We start from the raw sequence: 10,000 nt of genomic DNA on the forward strand, positions 1-10,000 counted from the left end.
AAGAAGAACATATCAAAATTGGATTCCTTGTATCAAACAAAGTAGAGAAAATACATTATACAACAATTTAAGACTAAAGGAAGCTGAGATATAACCTTTTCTCTTTTCGGCATTTTGGATTTTATGGATAACTGCCACTAGGGGGGCCACCCCAACTTGTATCCATGGATTTTTGAAAACCTTAGGCCTATACCTAACACCCTGCCAAAAATCAAAAACTTATCCAGAAGTGCCCAATTTTCATGAATTGCATCCTAGCTAATGTAAAGAAATCACACAGAGCTAGTCTTTGACCTCCATTACCAAAAAAAGATATAAAGTTAATTTTATCAAGTAAACTGAAGTGCAGTTAATATGAAGTTTACTTTAGGTGGTAAGTTTATTAGTACAAATCTACTTGTGATACACTTGACCCACTTTCAGTTTATAATATTAAACTTGTAAGTACTGAGAACTACAGTATACTGTAAGTAAACTAGTGGAGATACTAGTTATATACTTGTAGCACACCTTATTGTTCATTATAGTATATGTTGATGTAAACTTTTAGGTGCACTGCAAGTGAACTTATAGAGGTGTACTGTTTATTAACAAGCTGCAAGTGAACTTATAGGTTTACTGTATACTAACAATGCTGCAAGTGAACTTATAGGTGTACTGTTTACTAACAAGCTGCAAGTGAACTTATAGGTGTACTGTTTACTAACAATGCTGCATATATATTGCTCATTTATATCACACAGACACCAATGGCATAGGCTGCCATGCAGGGTGCCAAATGGGACATTGGGAGCACTCTTGTGGTTGATTTTTTTGTCAGGTGGAGCTGCAAACTTGCGGTTCCTGAACGACTCCCCAACCTACTGAGCCACTGCCACCCATTGCTGAGATATATTTCTAGCCCTATTTTTCATGTTCATGATAGTATACTTAAAGTATATCATCAGTAAAATGTAAGTTTACCGGAAGGGTAATATTAGAATCTGCTAAGGGAATGAAATGAGAATCTGTCATGCAGCCTCTCAAAGATCAGTCTCTGGTAGTACAAGTTAACATACTTAGACTGTTCCATTAGTGTAAGTATGTAAAGTATATTTAAGTACCAAGTATAGGCTAGATATACTTCAACCTTTATGTATATTTAAATGTATCAGTACAAGCCAAGTATCATTCAATTTAGTGTAGAGTACTCTAATCAGTACACAACAAGTAATCTATACGTATGCTTAGTTCAAATTAGTAGACCAACAGTACATTTCCATGAATTTCTTTTTGCTAAGAGCTCATTATACCATTCCTATTGTTCCTCTGCTTAGTCATGAGACCTTCCTCTCAGATCCTCTGTGTCGTTCTCACCTGCAACTACATAGATCTGAACTCTGCTGAAAGATTTTCAATAGGGCTTAGAAGAGTTCAAAAGTAAATTAATTTTACAGTGTTTAAGTTGTAGTGTACAAAATCACTCTCAGAGCAGTAATATACAATACTGTTAGTACTCAAAGCAGTAATAGGCAAGATAAACGGTGAAGCATGGTGTGGAATGACATTTTGGAGTGCTGGTATTTCCTCTGAAGTTGAACTCTGGCTGTTGCTCGGTATCGCTCTGCTTCACGAAGCTGAGAGGCTGGTCTGAGGTGTGAGGCGGCTGGGTTCGCTGGGTGCATGTTTATCCCTCCGCGCTATCACACCACAGCAGAAGCACGCTCGTCGCTCAGCACTGGGGCGCCACTGGCCCACAATGCACCTGGGCGCCGCACCAGTCTGCGAGAGTGGATTGTGGAAAGCTGTCCTGACAGCAGAGAGAAAGTTTTCTCTTTCATCCTCGTCACGACCCTTCCTCCTCCTCCTCTTCCTCCTCCGCTTCCTCCCATCCACACTCTTCCTCTTCCTCCTCTCCCGGCTCTTGGAGCTGGACGGGGCTGAATGAGGGTCCGGCAGGCTACGTTATCTCAAAGGGAGACAGGAGGAGTAAATCCCCTCTCAGGGGCAGAGGTTTGTCTGTCTGTGTGAGGGGATGTGATGTAATGGTAATGTGTGTGTGTGTGTGTGTGTGTGTGAGGGATGCTGCACTGTCAGTGTTACAGTGTTAATTCTTTACTCCCTCTCTCTCTGTCTCTCTCTCTGTCTCATTCTACAGGCAAACTCCCCTCCAGTGGTGGTGAACACAGACACACTGGATGGCTCTCCCTACGTAAGGACACACACACACACACACACACACACACACACACACACACACACACACACACACACACACACACACACACACACACACACACAATCACACACAAACACAATCTCACATATGCACACACAATCACACACACACACACACAGCTTAGTCTATCAGTGAAGTATGCTGCTGGCTAACTAGTGTTGTGTCTCTCCTCAGGTGAACGGGACGGAAGGGGAGATTGAATATGAGGAGATTACCTTGGAGAGGGTGAGATCTGTCTCTTCGATTAATGGCACACTTAGACCACAGCGGCCCACAGTGCTTATGAGAGGTTTTATGGTCGTTGTGTGTGTGTGTGTGTGTGTGTGTGTGTCTGCGTGTGTGTGTGTGTGTCTGCGTGCAGGGCAACTCCGGACTGGGCTTCAGTATTGCAGGAGGCACTGATAACCCTCATGTAGGAGATGACCCCAGTATCTTCATCACCAAGATCATACCAGGAGGGGCAGCAGCACAAGATGGACGACTAAGGTAGAACACACACACACACACACACACACACTCCCATGTGCACGCCCACCTTCCTCATCAACAGGCACGTGTTGTGCACATGCTTTGATGCCTTGCGAGTGATTTGCTCATGTCTGGAGCAGCTGGAGCTACTGTCTGTGTGTCGCGTCACGCGGCGAGCTGGGAGCTGTGACAGACGTGGCAGACACAGGCGGAGCAGTGAGGGGAACTACACACAGCTGAATCAGACACGGTGGCCTATAAAGCAGAGGGAACTAAGGCCTTGGCCATAGTCATAGTTCTAAATACATCTGAAAGGCAGCGTATTCATATCACAAGCACACATACAAACAGACACTCACAAACACATACAGACTGACACAGATACACGCAGATACACACATTCAACCTCATACGCACTAGTAGTCTAGGCTGCTCTCTGTGAGGCTCATCTACGCTCTCTTGTAAAATAGAGGAGGCTTAAGGGTGACATTTAAAGGCCACATTTGAGATTTTATTAGACATAAAAAATGGAAAAAGCTTCGTGAATATTGCCGGCCCGAGTTTCCCTTTCCAGCTGGGCGCCGCCTCGGAGGAAAGAACACGACTTTCTCACACTTTGTTCCGCTCCGCTCCGCTATGTTTGACTATTCTAGCGGATGATGTGCGAAGGGCCCGCTCTCCCTGACACCCCTGCTGCTCAGACGCTCCACACAGAGGGAATCTTCTGTCTCACTGACAACGCACTTCTCTTATCAGCCCTAGAGATGGAAATTGCTGATATTCCATAAAAAAAAGAAAGAAAAAAAAGCTGGAATGTCTTTTAGCTTTCTATGGCAACTTCAGAAGCACTGTTTTTTAATGACTTGCCATTATGCGGCTATTATGAACTCTGCTAAGTTAATAACCTTAAGTGCATATTTAGGCGTGGCCAAGGGCAGCGAGATATCAGCCAATGAATATTCAGAGAGAGGAGCTGGAACGAGAGGGACTGCCCTCGACCGACGTCATTAGTAAAAAGTAAAAATAAACTGTGAGTCAAGATTGAGGTATATGCCACCCTAGGGGTTACCTTCCTATAAATTCGCAGGTTCATTACAGGATGAAAACTCTCTGTTGGATGTCTCTTCAGAAATAGGCCTACTCCAGAATTAAACATGAGGCTTTTGGATGAGCCTTGGAGCAGTCAGCACTGGCACCAGTCTGAGCTGATAGCACTTCCTTCCTGCTCTGCTGATTCTCAACAATCAGTGCTGCTATTGGATGTCAGAATCAGAATCAGATTTTTTTGGCCGAGGATGTTATTGCACACAAAGAAGTTGGTTCCAGTCACTCTCTGGTGACTCTCTAGATAAGCAGACAATATGCAAACAATGGTCATATTATTTACAGAAAATAGAATACATACAATAGGATACAATGACCATCCTAACACATGCCGGCTCAAAAATGCAAACATGAAGGGGACTGCCACACACACATTTCAAATGGAGAGTAAATGTATGGACACAGTGAGAAATGTGGAGATCATCAGTGAAGTGAAGGCTGAAACCCAAATGCAGTGCAAACCAGCATCTAGGGGATGCCATGCAAAACAGAAATCAAACGCCAAAAGCTGGGAGAAAGGGAGAGCCACCATAAGGGAAGCCAATTAATCCAATCCATCAACCACACCTGAGCACACCTGAGCCATTCACCTGCTGTAGACACAGAGGGAGAGAGACATACAGGCGCACGTGGTGGCCAGGGGCCAGAGGCAGAGCTGGCAGGGTCCTAACACTCTTTTCTGCTTTGGAAGCTTTCTATCAGAATGAAATGGAATAACCTGGATGTATTTGGTGATATGCTGTTGATATGCTGTTGGGATTCTACCCTTGCTTGAGAAAGGTGCTTAAATGGTTCCTTTAGCATAGGGTACACTGAAGCATCATTTAAAAGAAAAGGTGATAGTGGCTCCCCAAAATTCACCAATAACACCAGCATTTCCATACGAGTAAGTAGAGTTGGATTCTCTTAACACTGTGATTGTAGAGTTGGATTCTCTTAACACTGTGATTGTAGAGTTAGATTCTCTGGACACTGTGATTGTAGAGTTGGATTCTCTTGACAATGTGATTGTCGTTTCTGAAGTCCTTATGAATTCATCTCCATATATGTCCCTGACCGTATGACGTTTTACATCAAGACTGAGGCAAAGTGGACAGAAAAGGGCAATGGGACAGAAAATCCGCACGCAGCCTTGTGATGGGTTGGTAGGGAAGAGTGTAATCATTATCTGTTGCAGTGTGCACATCTTGGCAGTTTAGCAGTGCAGCTGAGACACCCCCCACTCCTCTCTCCACAGCGCTCCAAGACCACCTCCATGTGAGGACTGAGCTAGGAAATGATTTGGAAGCACCAGGCTAAATTGAAAGCCTTCTGAGCTGCCGTTGAGAACTGACATTTTCAGTTGTGAGCACAAAACAGAGACAGACTGCTACTGAGAAACAAGTGGATGTGTGTGTTTGTGTTCTAGTGTAGCAGTCATATCACCATCGTTTGATGATGGTATGTTAAGTGAAATGAGAGTTTATTAAGTGACATGAGATGGATGTGGTTTGTGTTTATATTTTTTGTGTAGATCCTGCTGTGTCATAATGCTCCATTCGCCACCGTCAACCAAAGTGGCGCTAATCCTCCCTGTCCTCTTGTTTGTTTGTGTGTTTGTGTGTGTGTGTGTATTGTTTGTATGTGTGTTGTGTGTGTGTGTCCACCAGAGTGAATGACAGCATTCTGTTTGTGAACGACGTGGACGTGCGGGAGGTGACCCACAGTCAGGCCGTGGAGGCGCTCAAGGAGGCCGGCGCCATCGTCCGACTCTACGTGCTGCGCCGCAAACCCGTCGCCGAGAAGATCACCGAGCTCAAACTCATCAAAGGACCCAAAGGTGAGGGCGTGAGGGTTTGTGTTTGGAAATGTGCCACGCATTTTGGAGTGTCCCCAAAGCAAGAGTAATAAAGAGTAAAAATGAACTCAAAACCAAGAGTAAGGGTCATTTCTTGCTAAGCAATCCTAAGGAATTTCTTAATGTGTGTGTGTGTGTGTGTGTGTGTGTGTGTGTGTGTGTGTGTGTGTGTGTGTGTGTGTGTGTGTGTGTGTGTGTGTGTGTGTGTGTGTGTTTAAAGGTCTGGGCTTCAGTATAGCAGGGGGTGTCGGTAATCAGCACATCCCTGGAGACAACAGCATCTACGTGACAAAGATCATCGAGGGAGGAGCAGCACATAAAGATGGCCGGCTACAGATAGGAGATAAGATACTAGCGGTGGGTGAACGCACACACACACACACACACACACACAATACAGTCATGTCCTCTAACACAGCTGAGGTGCAGAGTGAGGCAGAATAGATGACTTCAGTAATTCAGCTGGACTGAGCTCCCTCTCATTAGTATGGTAATGGATGTGTGGGATTTGAACCATTATTAACCTTACCCCCCCCCCCCCACACACACACACACACACACACACACACACACACACACACACTTCCCTCACTCACAGCAAACACTCATCATATCGCATAGAGAAATAGTGCCCTCTGTTGTCCATTATCATAACTGCTATTGCATTGTATTCTACACAAATTTTTACTCAAAAATAGTGTGCATATACAATGTGTGTATATATACTGTGTATGTGTGTATATATATATATATATACTGTAGGGATACTGTATTGGTACAGATCTACCGAGACATGTACATACACCTACACATGTACATTTTCACTGTCACATACTGTATAATAATCTGGAATTATGTTCTGGAATAAAAAAAATGTAGCCAAATCTCATCCCACAGAAGTTCCCCTAGCAGTGTGTCTTCCTCCCTTTTCTGTGTCGTGTTGATGCTGAGTCTACGTGTGTGTGTGTGTGTGTGTGTGTGTGTGTGTGTGTGTGTGTGTGTGTGTGTGTGTCTGCAGGTGAATAACGTGTGTTTGGAGGACGTAATGCACGAGGATGCTGTGGGCGCGCTGAAGAACACAGCAGAGGTGGTCTACCTGAGAGTGGCCAAACCCAACAACCTGTACCTGACCAACACCTACAACCCACCAGACCTCACCAGCAGTAAGTGTGTGTGTGTGTGTGTGTGTGATTGAGTGAGTGAGTGAGTGAGTGAGTGTGTGAGTGAGTGAGTGAGTGAGTGAGTGAGTGAGTGTGTGTCTGTGTGCGTGTTTGTGTGTGGGCCTCATTTGTCTGTGTCTTTTTTTTTTATACCACGGCATGTTTGGAAAGGAAGGAAAGGGAGTAATTTGCCTTGTCTGAGAGTGTGTGTGTGTGTGTTTGTTTTTATGTGTTTCAGCATATTCGCCGCACCTGGACTCAGACCTCGGGCATCCCAACTACTTGGGCTCAGATTACCCACAAGCCCTCACTCCCACCTCACCCAGCCGCTTCTCTCCCGTCCTGCACGGCCTGCTGGGAGACGAGGACCTTCCTAGGTGAGGCAGCAATTTTGGAAAAAAAAAAAATGACTCAGCTAAACAGATCATGCCAAATGTTCCGGCATGTTCTCTCTCCTTTGGCATCTGCTCTCCTCGTCTTAAGTATTAAATGCTTTTGATGAGTCTCTCTTGATGATCGCTTGCCTCTCTCTGAAATGCCTCCCGTAGTGTTGGAGAATGGCTTGCTCAACACTCCTCCCTGATGCCAAGCATTACATCATGTCATCATTTGCATTCTTTTTTTACCCTCCTGCCTCGTTTGCTTTGCTTCTTTCTCTTTTCTCACTTCCGAATGGCTGAGCTACAGTAAACAAGCATAAAAGCATTAGCAGCAAGTCAAACACTCAGGAGGCCTCTCACTGAATCTCTTATCCTGTCCTTCACACACACACTTCTCTCTCTTCCTCCCTCTCTCTTTCCCTCCCTCTCTCTCTTTCTCACTCTATCCTTTCTTCTCTCTTTCACACACACACACACTCTCTGTCTTTCTCCCCTCCCTCTCTCCCTTGCTCTTCATCTCTCCATTTCTCTCTCTCTCTCTCTCTCTCTCTCTCTCTCTCTCTCTCTCTCTCTCCCTTTCTCTCTCCTCTCACAGAGACCCGAGGCGTGTGCTGATCCATCGGGGCTCCACGGGGCTGGGCTTTAATATCGTGGGGGGAGAGGACGGCGAGGGCATCTTCATCTCCTTCATCCTGGCTGGAGGCCCCGCTGACCTTAGTGGAGAGCTGCGCAAGGGAGACCAGATCCTGAGTGTGAGTACCACACACATCAAACACACAAACATGTATGCGACAGCCTAAATAAACACACAAACATGCACGCGACAGCCTAAATAAACACACAAACATGTACGCGACTGCGTAAATAAACACACAAACATGTACGTGACTGCGTAAATAAATACACAAACATGTACGTGACTGCGTAAATAAATACACAAACATGTATGTGACTGCGTAAATAAACACAAACATGTACGCGACTGCGTAAATAAACTTACAAACATGTACGTGACTGCGTAAATAAACACAAACATGTACGCGACTGACTGCATAGATAAACACAAACATGTACGCGACTGCGTATATAAACACAAACATGTACGCGACTGCGTAAATAAACAGTGGCTGGGTCTCCATTTAACTCATTTGCATATTGTATGTGTATTGATGAAAAGTCTGCTAAAGATGTGTGTGCGTTTCCATTCACTGTGTGGTGGGAATTAAAAATGGGCTTTTTTTTTATCTGGGGAAGAGCTCTGAACACCTATGGGATCAAAATGTAAGGTCGTCAGGGCAACGTTAATGGAAACATGTAGCTAGAAATACAACAAATGTGAATAAACTCTCTCTGAACTTTAATTGCGTTATACCTAGGCGAATGGAGAGTTAATCCACACCATTCTATTGCATGCAAGTATTTCCAGTGAGGATTTCTTATTGGACTGGGCAAAATAGGCATGAAAAAGGTGGATGGAGGCCGAGCTAGTGGGACAGATTGAGAGACAGATAAATACACAGAGACTGATAGACAGATAGAGTTTTACTCATCTTCCCTCTTAAGAAGAAGCTGGCTTTGCATCCACCTCATTTGCATAGCTTAATCACATTGATGAAAATATGGCTAAAAGAGACATGAGTGTGCAGATTTCAATCCGCTATGATATGCAAATTAAGAGCGGACACTCTCCTAATCAAAGTAGGAGTGGAGAACAGCTGTGGGCTTAAAACTTCAGGTTGTCAGGGCGGAAACATGTAATGAAATCTTAACAAATGTGATTTGTGACTTCACATAAAACCTATGAGAATCAGGAGTTTATCAACCGTCCTCAGGCAAATTAATTTCCTATTTGACTTTCATGTATTTTTTTGTGGAAATTTCAAGCAGTTCCACTGAATATTTTCTGTTTGAAATGTGTGTTTAAAAAGTTTGATAGAAACCCAGTGACAGAAAGACGGACTGCTCATGCACACACACACACACACACACACACACACACACACACACACACACACACACACCCCCCAAGAAACTCTTCCTTTCCCAGTGTACACACTCTTAAACTAACGGACATTCTTTTCACTGGCCACACTACAGCACTCTGAGATCTCCTCAGGCTCGCAACATCAGGAAACACAGAAATGCTCTCCTCAGCACCAGCCTGCATGAATTATACACACACTGTACATGCCCTGCTACAGCCTGCGCACCACACACACTCTTATACACACACTGTACATGCCCTGCTACAGCCTGCGCATCACACACACTCTTATACACACACTGTACATGAACATATGGAATGTTAATGGCCATGAATATGTGATCTTTTACGGGCAGCCGTGGCCCACTGGTTAGCACTCTGGACTTGTAACCGGAGGGTTGCCGGTTCGAGCCCCGACCAGTGGGACCCCTCACTGCTCCCCGAGCGCCGCCATTGTAGCAGGCAGCTCACTGCGCCGGGATTAGTGTGTGCTTCACCTCACTGTGTGTTCACTGTGTGCTGTTTGTGTTTCACTATTTCACGATTGGGTTAAATGCAGAGACCAAATTTCCCTCACGGGATCAAAAAAGTAAAAAAAAAAAAAAATCTGCAGAGAACAAAAACATCCTTATGGACATATGGAGACCTTTTAGTAGTAATCATAGTGATGTTTGGGTAATGTGTGCGCACACAATGTATGTTTTTATTATATCATCATAAATATCTTTACAGAGATGCTATCTGTAAGACCGTATCATATATTGTCTGCATGTTAAGTAAACTGCAGTAGCCTGCAGTCACCTTGAGATGATTTGAAACTTTTTTTCTGTGCAAAACAGATTGTTTTAA

At 44.4% G+C, this 10,000-nt stretch overlaps 1 protein-coding gene across 2 annotated transcripts in view; it reads left to right on the forward strand.

Moving 5' to 3' along the window:
- The window catches only part of dlg4a (discs, large homolog 4a (Drosophila)), a 55,809-nt gene that overhangs the window by 38,801 nt on the left and 7,008 nt on the right, over positions 1-10,000 (forward strand). Inside the window, exons 3-10 of one of the 2 annotated variants that reach the window (XM_076275307.1) lie at positions 2,138-2,191; positions 2,393-2,443; positions 2,580-2,704; positions 5,440-5,609; positions 5,848-5,984; positions 6,646-6,790; positions 7,026-7,164; positions 7,763-7,919. In XM_076275307.1, coding sequence (XP_076131422.1) covers positions 2,138-2,191; positions 2,393-2,443; positions 2,580-2,704; positions 5,440-5,609; positions 5,848-5,984; positions 6,646-6,790; positions 7,026-7,164; positions 7,763-7,919 — 978 coding nt within the window. The remainder of the gene's footprint in view (positions 1-2,137; positions 2,192-2,392; positions 2,444-2,579; positions 2,705-5,439; positions 5,610-5,847; positions 5,985-6,645; positions 6,791-7,025; positions 7,165-7,762; positions 7,920-10,000) is intronic. The other variant, XM_076275308.1, reaches the window with a different exon arrangement.

Source organism: Alosa pseudoharengus, unplaced genomic scaffold (assembly GCF_046254945.1).
Source record: "Alosa pseudoharengus isolate Yale_2024_CS ecotype anadromous, Long Island Sound unplaced genomic scaffold, YU_APseudo_1.1 YU_APseudo_1.1_scf_8, whole genome shotgun sequence".
Taxonomy (NCBI): Eukaryota; Metazoa; Chordata; class Actinopteri; order Clupeiformes; family Clupeidae; genus Alosa; species Alosa pseudoharengus.